The following is a 13,067-nucleotide window of genomic DNA, read 5'->3' on the forward strand; positions in this document are numbered from 1 at the left end:
CGGATGTCTGCGGCCCCAAAAGGGTGCTGCCTCAGCGGCTCTGTGGCTCCCGCCTGTCCCAGAAGCTGTCTGCCTCTGTGGTCCTCACTCTAACCTGTAGACTAAGTTCGGCGCAGTCCCGGAGCCAAGATGGCGCTCTCTGCAGCTGTACTTTTTTTGTATACTTCAGTTTTGTTTGGTATGGGAACTAGATTACATTTTTTTCTCTTTTATTTTTTTTATGTGTATAGATGTTCTTGACTGAGTGTATGTCTGTGCATCACATGCATGCAGTACCTAAGAGACCCAGAAGAGGGCGTCATATTCCCTGGGCCTGGGGGTTACAGACAGTTGTGAACTATCATGTGGGTGCTGGGAATTGAAACCAGGTTCTCTGGAAAAGCAGCCACATAAGCCGAATTTTATATATTCTCCAAATGTGAGCTGAGAAGAATTTTCGGGTGGGAAGGCCTCAAAACAGAGCCTGCCTGTCTTCACTGGCTACTTAGGTTCAAAAGTGCACATTGGTTTTGTCTGTAGCTCTGGCAGACTGCTCCTGCCTTCAGAAGCATCTTAGCTCTCCCAGGCTTGAATCCCTATTGGTGGTGGCTGGGCAGGAGGGACCTGACATTTCCCCCTTAGCATCTTCCTATATAGACTCATAGACGGCAGGTTCTGGGCTCCAGTGGAAACCCAGTTTTCATGCTGTGCTGTTGGTTCTTGTGGACTAACAACTTGTGGGTCAAAACTTATTACTCTGTGATGTTCCCTCTTTGTGTCTTCTTCCTGATTTTCTCATTTAAAAAAGAAAATTGGAAGCTGGGTGTGCCGATGTATGTCTTTAAGCTGAGGCAGTTGGAATTTTATGAGTTTGAGGCCAACCTGGACTTATGGCCTGGTATATATTCCAGGCCAGCCAGTCAGGGCTGCATAGTGAGACATTGTTTCAGAGGAGGCGGGAAGAAGAGGGGAGAGAGAAGAGAGAGGAAGGGGAAGGGGAGAGAGAGAGAAACTTGGGACTAGGGTTGTCGTTTGATGGTGGAGTGCAAGGTTAGTATATGCCGGGGCCTGTGTTTGATCCCCAGCACCTAAGAACAAATAGGGAAAGAAATAGCTGATATTTTAGTGACATTCTTAGAGGGATCAGACTGTGACTCATTCCATACAGTATTGAAATTGTTTTTCAATTTTCAATTCCTGAGTGCACATAATTGAATTTATATGCTGGATGCTCTGTCCATGTGACTCACGGTGGCTTTCTAGGTTACTGGTTCTTACAAATGCTAGGCAAGTGTCCCACCAGTGAGTCACACCCCCAACTCTAATTGTGGAGTCTTAAAACCCCACTGAGGGCTTAGAACATAGCTTAGTTGGTAGAGTGAAGCACAAGGACCTGAGTTTGGCATCCAAAAAAAGCTGGCCCTGGGAAAGCTGGAGCACATGGGGCTATGCACGGAGCTCATTGGCCAGTCAGCCTAGCAAAAGATGGGTGAGCTCCAGTTTTAGTGAAAGACCATATCTCAAAAAATAATGTGCAGGGTGATCAAGGAAGACACCTGATGTCAACTTTTGGTCTCTACGTGCACATACGAACATGTGCACCCTGCTCATATGTATGTACACATTTGAATAAGTACATACAACACACGTTTATACATACATACAAGGCCCCTCCAAGACTTGGTATTGATCTCTCCATGCTCAGAAATGATGACCTAGCCTGGGGGTAGGGTGGGGCTAAGCATGGCATTGTACAGATGCCCTTCAGGTGATTCTGATGGCTTCGAATCTGCAATGCTCTCTCTAGTTGGGACAGCAATGCTCTGCCACTGGGAAGTTTTCATACATACAGAATATCAGGGTCTGCTCCATATTCTCTGAATCAGGAGCTTCACTCATATTTTATAGTCAAACATTGGGAGCATCTACAGCCTTAGGCTGGTGGTTCTTTAACATGGCCACATCTCAGAATCTGTAGCCTAGACTGGTTCCATCAGCGGGCCTAGGACTGGGTCCCACAGTTCCTTCAGAGCATCTCAGGTTACTTCGATGACCTACACTTAGTAAAGGACCCCTAGTATGGATAACATTTTTCCTTCATCAAAGTTGGATTTGCTCTCCCTCAGCTAATTGAAAGTTAGAGATTAGAATCATTCTCTCTCTCTCTCTCTCTCTCTCTCTCTCTCTCTCTCTCTCTCTCTCTCTCTTTCTTTCTTTTTCTTTTTTTTCCAAGACAGGGTTTCTCTGTATAGCCCTGGCTGTCCTGGAACTCACTTTATAGACCAGGCTGGCCTTGAACTCAGAAATCTGCCTGTCTCTGCCTCCCAAGTGCTGGGATTAAAGGTGTGTGCCACCACCGCCCGGCTCATATTTTCTTTTTATGATGTTTGATATTGAACCCAGGGCTCTAACCATGTTAGGAGTGCTTTACCACCAAGCCATGTCCCAGACCCCCGAAGTGAATCTAATTAGAAAGTATACTGAAGCAAAGCAAAACAAACCCCTTCGTTATTATCTTACCTTTAATTCCTTTTTGAGATGAAGGTCTCACTGTATAGACCAGGCCAGCTTCTAACTTGTGATCCTTCTGCCTCAGCTTTCTGAATTCTGGAATTACACTGCACCCAGGTAATTTTATTTTTTAGAATGCAGAGATAACTAGAATGGGGGATTAAAATCTTACTGAGACTGGTTTGACATCTATCAGCTGAAGATAGCAAGCACACCACTTCTTCCTGGGCCCCAGGTATCTCATGCATACAATGAGAAGGGCTTAGGCTACACTTGTATGGTAAGGATGGCTTAGTGTGGGGTCTATGGATTGTAGAGATTCCCTTGATGACTCAAATAGCAGTTCCAATGATGCTTGTTGTTAATGAATGTTTGTATTTGCCCTCTAGGGTCCCTCGTCTGTGCTATAGCTATGATGCTCAGCTTAGGGTTAGAACGCACAATGATATGGATGAATGATCTCCCAGAAGTCTAGCTGTGGCCACAGAGAGGCAAATGACTGTGATCTAGAGCAGAGTCTAGCCAGCCAGACTGTGAATCTCTGACCCATGATGCTTCCAGCCACAGTATAAAGCCACAGCAGCAGTAGATGAACCTGTCCCTTTGCCCTGGGGATTCTAAAACAGTCTCTGCCTGCCACCAGGGGCTGCATGTTCTCACACAGATCTCCCGTTTCTGACAGGTCTGGAAGTTGAAGAATCCACTGTCTATTCACGCATGATCCAGGCGGCTACACAGCAGAAAGATACCCATCTCACCATCACCCCAACAGTGCTGGGGGAGAGGCACCTGCCAGACCAGCTGGCCTCTGTGACTAGAATCTCCTCCTCTGACCTCTCCCTGGGCCATGTGACCCGGGCCCTCTGCAGAGGCATTGTTCAGAACCTGCACTCCATGCTTCCTTTCCAACAGCTCAAAGAGTGGGGTGTGGCCCGGGTGGTGGGGAGTGGGAGTGCACTGTCCAGGAACGAGGTGCTGAAGCAGGAGGTCCAGAGGGCGTTTCCTTTCCCAGTGTGCTTTGGGCAGGATGTAGATGCAGCCTTTGGGGCAGCTCTGGTCATGCTCCAGAGAGACCTCAGCCAGAAGGAGCCTTAATTCATCAAGCTCTTTGGCTAAAGGAATGCTGGGAATCTTACCTAATTGTCAATGTCAGCATGATCTCTGGGTTGTCCTTTTCCGGGACGGCTCTGTGGGTGGACTGTAAATTATACTTGATCTTGAGGTATGATCTAGACTGATGAAGATCTTACCTTCAGGGCATATGATAATCATACAGCCAGGAATTTCTAACAAGACCCCAAACTAGTGCCTTCCAAGAATAGGATCTTCTGAGAGCTGACTGAAAATGCAGATGTGGGAGGTAGAGAGAATGGGAGGGAGGAAAATGGGAAGAGGGAGAGGAAGGGAGAAACAAACAGCTTCCCGGTCACTGGGCTCGGCTGTGATTCATTCATAGACAGGGAAAAAAGAACGAAGACTTATGTAGCCATGGCTCCAGCAAAGCAGAGAAGACCTGCTTAAGCCCAGCACTTGGATTGGTTCAGCTTTAAGTTAAGTGCATTACTGGAAAAATCCTCCCCGCCAGACTGTAGCAGGTGGAAGGAGGCCCCTCTCCCAGTCTTGAGGAAGAGAAGGAGCCTTCCTTAGTTCATCAAGCTCTTTGGCTAAAGGGATTCTGGGAATCTTATCTCACCAGTCAGCGTGATAGCCCTGTCAGTTGAAGAGAACAGCTATAGCATGGTCTCCAGTCAGAGAGAGACCAAAGGATATGAAGCAACACGCCTTGGAGGAGAAAGCTGAGGTCTGTGGGCTTGCCTTGCCATGTGCTTCTGGGACAGTGCTGCACAGTGGCTACTCAACACAGCTGGCTTAAAGGCACGTCCAGGAGAAGAAAAGTCAGCTGGTAAGAACAGCTAAAGGGAACACAGAGCACTGTGAGGAACACCGACTGACAGACTGTTTTCAAGATGGCAGCAAGGCACCAGCCCTTTTCTATGACTGTGTATGGCCACATGTCTCTCTAACCCCTACCACAAGGGGTGGCCAGTTTCATGAGAGAACCTTTATCCCACAGGCCCCACCCCTTTCTCCAGGGTGAAGATCTTGCTGCCCTCTGGTGGTTCTGGCCCAGTAGGAATGTCCTGTTCAGATAGGCATGCATGGAGGGTCAGAGAATCACCAGTCTTCCCACGTTACAGTGCCTTCAAGAAGAGGGTCACCATCACTGTCTACTCATAGGCTCCCAAAGGACCCAAGGCTCAGGGGCACCTGTGACTTTGGGGAGAAACCATGTCGTCTCTTTGTAAGAGTTATTTCATAAAGTATACTATTGTGGTAACCCCTTTGATGGATTTACCTCCCACTGCTGGCTCAGCTAACTGAATAAATTTCATTTTTCCAGAATTTTATCCCTTTGATGAACACACACTTCTCTGTTTGGGGGAATCCTGCATGACTGATGTGGCTTGCAGGAACCCTCATGGGTCAACAAGGTGGCACATGCTTTTAATCCCAGCACTTGGGAGGCACAAACAGCTGAATCAGGGTGTTCCAGGTCTGCATAGTGAGCTCCAGGAGAGCCAGAGCTGCATAGACCCTGTTTCAAAACAGACAGACGGATGGATGGACAGACTGGCCTGGGTTTCCCAGGGCAAGGATGTACATCTTATATAAGCCAACCAGGTTTCCCTTGGGCAGATGAGTTGGGACAGTCACGTTGCAGCCCTTGGGGAAGGCTTATGAGAGAGGAGGAAAGGCTGAGGGTGTCTTGGTTACCTTGCCAGCTGAAGGAGCAGTGTTCTAGAACCTCTTGGCTCCCTAAGGTGCAGCTGGCCTTGCCTGTTCAGAGAGCTATGGATAACGTGTAAATAAAGATCAAGATCTTGAGTTGCTGAGATGGCTCAGTGGGTAAACAGACTTGCTGCCAAGTCCAATGGCTTGAGTCATATCTCTAGGATCCACATTGTCCTCTGACCTCCACACCTGTGCAGTGGCACATGCATTTCCTGCCCCAAATAAATAAGTAAATGTAAGATGATGATGATGGTAATAATGATGATAAAAGGTAAAGATCTGGATGGGTCTTCTTTAGGCCATGGGGCCACGCGGCACAAGAAGTCTGTAGCCTTTTCAGGCCACATATCTGCTGTACCCTGAGTGCTGAGCCTTGGAGTCCAAGCTTGCTAACTAAATGTCTTGCTGCTGCCTCTCTTGCACGAAGTGGAGGTAGGGCTGAACACGTAGATCAGGGCCTCTTTTCTGTAGCTTGAAGTTACAACCTGCTTGCTGCATCAGCTCTCATTGCTGCAAAGTGCCAGAATGTGTCAGAAGCCAGCTTATTCCTCTGATAATGAATTAGGCTGCTGTTAGCATCAGGCTGGACGTCAGTGCTCTAGTCTTAGGAGCGCTTACATCTTTTTTTTTTTTTTTTCTTGTCTGATTTGCTTTGGCTGGGGAACTGTAAACAGAAGTGTGTCTGTTTTGAGTAGACATCTTTGCCACACTCTTCTTCCCTTTGCCCACGTGATTGATTGGTGGTGCTCCAGACGGTATATATTTTGTCTTCCTGGGTCCTTGACTGAGTGCAATGGCACTGAGACTTTACCAGTCAGGGAAGAACATAACTGTGAGAGAGTTTTCTGCCTGGAGCTTTGAGTTTGGGGATATTTTATTATCACTGTCAATCTGAAATCATCCTGGCCATGCAGCTTCAATAGCTGTGGAGTCTTCAACGTTTCCATTGTTCCCAATGCGGACCACACTAGCATTACCTACAAAAGAACAGGGGTTCTGGGAAGCCCATCACGCTGATGTGTTAATGATTTTTTTTTTAAACAAGAGCACAGATCTACTTTTATTTACTCTCCATTAGTTTAAATCTGGGATGGATACAGCATCACATGGATTCTGTGTCCAATGGCCTTTGCAGGAAGGTTGCTTCGGAATTTGGCATGAACCATACCACTGTTTGCGTGGGCCTGAGTTACTTTTCCCCAGATCGCTCTGGTTTTGTTTGGTTTGTTTTCAGGATTCACTGTATTGCTTTTTGCTTTATACACATATCTCTTGCCTAAGTAGAACTCCGTTTCATCTCGGGCATAAACACCTTCAATTTTAAGAAGAACCGTGTGCTCTCTTTGGTTCCCGATACCTTGCTTGTAGCCAGCAAAAATGGCCTTGCACCACAGCCTTCCAGACATACTTGCTTGTAGAAGTCCTGTTCCCAGCAGGCCTCCACAGGCACCAAGATGGCGGAAAGACGAAGGCAAGGCCTGGTGGTGTGTTGATGAATTCTTATCACCAGGAGATAAAATAAGCCCGGGTGGCAGTAATCTCCATTCCCAGGAGGGTGAGTCATGTATACTCCATGAGAGTGACATCCAGCCAAATCTTAAGAGCTTCAATAATACTTTATATTTTTGGTACCTGCTGTGCAGTGAGAACTGATCTAAGTCCTGCTTATTTGAACCCATTTAAATTTTTTTTAATCCAGGAGGTGAGTATTGTCCCATTTTATAGGTGGAGAAATAGACACACTAGAAAGCTAAGTAACTTCACTTGAAAGCACACGACGAATAGTCCCAGTGCCAGAGCTCACTCTCTTGTCTCTCTAACTTATTCATTTTGACCATATTTCTTTTCGTTACATTTCTTATTATTTTTAAATTTTATTTAATATTGTTTCATCATATTCTTTCCACTCCCCCAACTTCTCCCAGATCCTCCCCACCTCCCTAACCAACACTTCATGTTCTCTTCCCCTCTTTCTCTCTATCTCTAAAACAGAAAAAAACCAAAAATCAACAAAACAAAATCCCCAAAGACAAAAAAAAATCATAAAACAACACCACACTACAGCACACACACACACACACACACACACACACACACACACACACACCATGGAGTCTGTTTTGTATTGGCCAGCAACTCCTGATGAAAAGGTCTCCCTTGGAGTGTGGTTGATATGCCCAGTGTCACTCCCTTGGAGTAAAGTGATTTCCCTTCTCCTAGCAGATATCAATTGCAAATAACTTTCTGATAGGGATTTTGTGTCCAGCCATGCTTCTCATTCCAGGATTTTGTATGGCTTAAATTTGCTCAGGTCTTGTGCAAGCTGTCACACTCTGCAAGTCCATACACTGTTTCCTCAGAGTCTTCCACTGCCTCTGGTCCTTACAATCTTTCTGCCTCCTCTTCCCCATAGATCCCCAGGCCTTGAGGGGAGAGGTTTGGTGAAGACATTCCATTTAGGGCTTAGTGCTCCAAGGCCTCTCACTCTGCACACTGTCCATCGTGGGTCTCTGTGTTATTTCCCATCTACTGCAAGAAGCTTCTCTGAGGAGGGCTGGGTGAGGCACTGATGGAGTGCAGGGTGCAGGGGCTGTGGAGTCCCTGGGAGACTGGTTCTGTGGGATGCCACAAAGGAATGAAGGTGGGCTAAGAGAAGTGGCTGGGGGTGGCAAGGAAGAACTAGGGGACCCTGGGTCTGTGTGAGGAGGCAGAGATTCAAGGATATGAAGGTGGGCTGTGAAGACAGAGCCCACTCTCTTAGAACTCTAGGGAAAGGGGTCAGGGCAGGTGCATGTATTCACATTCAGGTGTTGATACATCCAGCGTGTGACAGTTGATCTGGAGTAATTTGGTCAGAGGGGAAATGAAATGATGCCTCCCGGAGTTCCCGTGAGACATGTTGGCCAAACTGTCACTGAAGGGTGTATTCTCCTGAAGTTAGTGGAGTTTAGAGGGCTGGGGCTTCTTGGGTTGGAGGTGTATGGTTGATGGTTTTGATGGTATGGACACTGGATGGGAGGGTAGCTTCTACAGAAGGCAGCAGCCTTGGGAGAGGCTATAAAATGACCTGGTGAGATTTGGGCAGACAGAGGTGTGAACTTCAGCCCATGATTCCCGGACAGCACCACTCAGCCTGAGACTGCAGTTACATACTGATCATGTAGCGTTCATCTTTTCATTTTTTTCCTCCCAAGCAGAACAGAAACCCCCAAAGGCAGGTCCATGTGCTCTCTGTTCTGTCCTCTTTCACCCTGATTTGCCCAGTGCTCGTATTTGGAAAGCAGACTCCTGCCTCTGTGTATGGCTCTGCATCAGGTGCCTACTGCACAGTCCTGGTGGCACATCTGCCTGGGGATTCCCTGCAGCAGCAGGGACACTGTTTTCCAGTCAGTGGTTGCTATAGGCCCTGTCTGATGTGTGTGGGTCTTGTATGATTCTTATCCACTATGGTCTCCCAGTGGGCAGAGGCCTTCTGCTCACCTTCTTGTATCAATGTGAGAGTCTCAAAGCAGAGGCCTTCTGCTCACCTTCTTGTATCAATGTGAGAGTCTCAAAGCACTTGACTTTTGCCTCAGCCATGACTTTTGTCCAGGTCAAGTTGTTTCGTTTTTTTTGTTCTTGTTTCTAATGCTAAGGGGCAGATATCGTCTAGCTGTGTCCATTATAGAGCCAGACGATGGACTATCTTACAGTCATTTCACACAAGGTCTTTGTTTAATGACACAGGAAGATGCCCTAATAAAATATCTACCTTAAAATAAAAACATTTGCAACTCACCATACTTCTTAATTTATAAGGTACTAATGATTGAAAGAGGCTTAATAAAAAATGTTTTAGGAATAAATAATCCCTAGCACATTAAGCATAGATGAAAATGTAAGATCCATTTCAACAACCTAAGACAAATCAGAGGGTAAGAAACACATCAGGGCAAGTCTTAGGCAGCAAGATGGTGTCATTACAGAGATGTTTGCTGGGCTGACTCCTGACTCATGAAACATTAAGCAAATCTTTTTTTTTTTTCATTATAGAGCAATTAGTCACAACCTCAGGCTAATGGCCGGACGCAGCTCGGCAGTCGGCAGCTGTGGTTCTGAGAACATTAATTCCTCTGGCCTGCCTTGGTTCCTGGAGGTTATTTACCACCCGTTCATTCGTCCCCAGCATGAAGAAATAGTCTCAGGTACAGCTCTGAGGTCATGCTCCTGCAGCTGGCATTGAGCACAGCTGGACCTACTCTGTGCCAATTCACTTTCTGGCCGCACAGAACCCTCTAGGTACCTTTGCCCTTGTTCCCTGTCACTGCCCTGGGGCAGCTCTGGAGATCAGGGACCAGTCTTCTGTGTTGGGTGTGTGGGGGCCTCATTTCTCCAGCTAGCCCAGATGGTCAGTTCCTTCTGTTCCTTTCTCTCCTCCAGATTGGCCCTTTTTGACTCACCCGGACACCCAGCAACGCAGGCGGGACGTGGGAGGGGAAGTCGTCCTTGTCTAGGTTTGTTGTTTGTTGCCTGGGTCAGGGACCATGGAAGCTGTTTAAAATCTGGGAAGGGAACAGAAAAGTCAGGAAGTTGAGTCCCAGCATGAGATTTAAGGAGCTCAAGGTGAACCAGGAAGCCTACCCTGCTCCCTGGGGTTGGGACTGGCACCATTCACCCCTACCTGGCTCTTCTGGAGATGTCATTTTGATAACCAGTCCTTTCAAGGAAGGCTTTAAAAACCTTTTCCACCTTGGATCTCTTTTCACCTGAGAAAACTTTACCTGAATGAATGTTTATGGTGTATAGAATAGGTATATGGAGTAGATGTTTGCGGACCATATAGAAAAGTTTACTTTAGGGCTGGGTGTGGTGGTGCACACCTTTAATCCTAGCGCTTGGGAGGCAGAGGCAGGTGGATCTCTGGGAGTTTGAGGGCAGCCTGGTCTACAGAGGCAGGTGGATCCCTGGGAGTTTGAGGCCAGCCTGGTCTGTCTATAGAGACTCTGTCTCAAGACAGACAGTCAGACAGACGAACAAGAAACTTATTTAAGCCAGACAGTGGTGGTACACGCCTTTAATCCTAGCACTTGGGAGGCAGAGGCAGGCAGATTTCTGAGTTCGAGGCCAGCCTGGTCTACAAAGTGAGTTCCAGGACAGCCACGGCTACACAGAGAAACCCTGCCTCGAAAAAAAAAAATTAAACAAATTTAATACTAATGAGGCAGATGAGTTTGTCTAACAAAATCCACCAAAACATACTGATTTGATATTCACATGCTAAAAAATGATAGGAAAATATTACAAGTCTTCGTTTTCTGTAATTCTACCATTATATTTTATGTACAGACAACTTTGTTTGTACAATCAAAATGCTGCAGTTCATAACATACAAATCTGAGCCATGGTATTTTAGGTTTTGATCATTGGCATTGTGTGTCGTGGAAGTGCTCACAATTCAGAGTGAACCTGGTTTGTGTTCAGAGCCAAGGCTGCAGTGAAGTTGTGCAACGTGACATCTGTGGGCAAGCGTTGCCAGAAGCACCTTAGCTACATTACATACTTGATATTGAATTAAGTTTTGAGCATTCAGAAACCTGTTACTGTTTTGATTTTTATTTGTTTATTTATTTTTTGCTATCCCCAAATTTAGTAATGTGACATGTGGCGTTTGGAACCCACAGTTTAAGAAAGAAGCTTTCTTTCAAACCTCCTGAGGATTTTTGTTTGTTTGTTTGTTTTTGTTTCAGGCTGTGTTGCTCTAGCCTCTTACCTCAGGAGGAGCCAGGTGTGTTGGCTCATTTCTGTCATCCCAGCACTTCTGACACAGAAACGTGAAGGTTAATGCAAGTCTGAGGGCAGCCTGGTCTACACAGTGTGTTCCAGGTCAGCCACGGCTTTGTAGCCGGATCCTACTTCAAAACACAACAACAAAAAAATCCTAGAGAAACTCAGAGAGAAGCAATTTAGATCCTAGGGCCAGGATCAAGAGCTCATCTTAAGTCATTGTGGCCCCTGGTGCAGCACTCATAGGAAACAGTGGCCCTGGGGGACCATAGTGGCCTCTAGCATTTTTCGTGCCCAATTTTGCCCGGTCACTTGTCAATGTCTTTCCTCTTTCCCATCATCCAGAGCCTAGGGAACACTGGTGCCCAGAAGTTACCATGAAAGCACGCTTGACTTCCAGGGAGGTTAATGAGCACCTTGTTGCCCAGAGCCAAGATCACTGTGCTGCAGCCTGTGATTCAGAGAGCCTCATCAATCGCTGTGATGCTTAAACAGAAGGTTAGTCCTTGACACCTGTGCTCAGCACAAATGATATTCAGGTAAAGTCACACCAGACCACAGTCCACACCTGCTGCTTTGGGCAGGGCACAGTGCAGATTCGTAGTGACGAGCACACCGGCTTCTATTGCCCCAGTCCATTTGGCATCTCAGAAGCAAGTCACAAAAACAAGAAGTGCAATGTCAAGCTAGCATTAGGAGGCTCCAGAGGAGACCAGTGCAACCATCGCCATGCTCGGGCAGGTCACGTTGCCTTTGTGTGCTTCATTTCTATATCCATATGATGCGGACAGTCATACCCAGTGGGCTAGAGAGATGGCTGGGTCAGAAACAGCACTTGCTATTCAAGCATGAGGACTTTAGTTCAAAATCCCAACACCCTATAAAAAGTCAGGCCTGGGTGCATGTGCCAGTAAATCTCACACCTGATATTCTGCTCTGGGTCTGGAAAATACAAGCACAGGCACATGCATCCACATGTTTAACAGGTGTACACACACACACACACACACACACACACACACACACACACACATACACATCTCATACTTAGCTCATGGAGTGTTTGTGAGTCCAATGGGATAGTATGCATGAAGTGCATATACCAACCTGGAATGTTCTATGCTTCCAGTTAAGTACCTCTGACCACTGCTCCTGTTGACATTGGAACTGGGACCACGGGGCCACCTACCATAGGAAGTGTATAGGTTGAGTTTTCTGTAGGAGTTTGGAAGTGATCAGTTTAGGCTGGGCTTTAGACAGGGAAGGGCCTGTGGAGGTAAGGCTGGATGGCAGAACTGTGATATCTGTTGTTCTTACCTGGTATCTGAAGACTGCTAAGTAGATGGACAAGATGGATGGTGCAGGTGGCTTCGGCAGAACAGGGGCAGAGGAAGAGTGTGGAGGCAGCGTAGTGAGTATAGAGGAAAAGCCTCCCCACCCCGTGATGATAGAAGATGGGTCCCAGTAGGAAAAGAAACGCTCTGTGGGCTACAGACACAGAGCTGAAGGCCAGAGCATCTTTCAGCAGTGTAGACCACCAGGAGGCTGGGGGAAGGACCAGGATGACTGGTAATCAGGGAGTAGGGATGAAGGGGCACTTCTGACCTTCCAGCTGAGAGAGAGGGTCTGGCTGGCAAACAGAAGGAAGGATGGGTGGGAGGCCTAGAAATTGAGGGCAGACAGGTCAGAGACGGAGAGGATGAGGACAAGAGGACAAGAGATATCTGACTAGAGGACCAGAAGAAGGAGAGTCCTTTTACAGTCAGGGGCAGCCAGTCAGTGGATGCTTAATTCAGACAGCACAGAGGTGGTACCGAGACAAGCCGAGAGAAGGATTTGCTGTCCCTAGGTACAGATTCAGGGAGGTAGAGATGGACCTCAGAGAGATACAGGAAAGCTGACAAGAAGGAAGGGGCAGCTATGGAAAGAGAGAGAGAGAGAGAGAGAGAGAGAGAGAGAGAGAGAGAGAGAGAGAGAGAGAGAGAAGCAGCTGCTGGTTTGGGGGGTTATTTAAGAAAGAG

The 13,067-nt window shown here is 47.0% G+C and overlaps 1 protein-coding gene and 1 pseudogene across 2 annotated transcripts in view; one reads left to right on the plus strand and one right to left on the minus strand.

Annotated features, from left to right (window-relative positions):
* Positions 1-4,898, plus strand: part of Shpk (sedoheptulokinase) — a 25,912-nt gene extending 21,014 nt beyond the window's left edge. For both annotated transcript variants that reach the window (XM_021177975.2, XM_021177976.2), the window contains one exon: positions 3,173-4,898. In XM_021177975.2, the coding sequence (XP_021033634.1) occupies positions 3,173-3,585 (413 nt within the window). In that variant the 3' untranslated portion in view covers positions 3,586-4,898. The remainder of the gene's footprint in view (positions 1-3,172) is intronic.
* A 1,464-nt stretch (positions 4,899-6,362) lies between these two features.
* LOC110306230 lies at positions 6,363-6,689 on the minus strand (annotated as a pseudogene).
* Between the last annotated feature and the right edge of the window lie 6,378 nt (positions 6,690-13,067).

This window comes from Mus caroli, chromosome 11 (assembly GCF_900094665.2).
Source record: "Mus caroli chromosome 11, CAROLI_EIJ_v1.1, whole genome shotgun sequence".
NCBI classification, from domain to species: domain Eukaryota; kingdom Metazoa; phylum Chordata; class Mammalia; order Rodentia; family Muridae; genus Mus; species Mus caroli.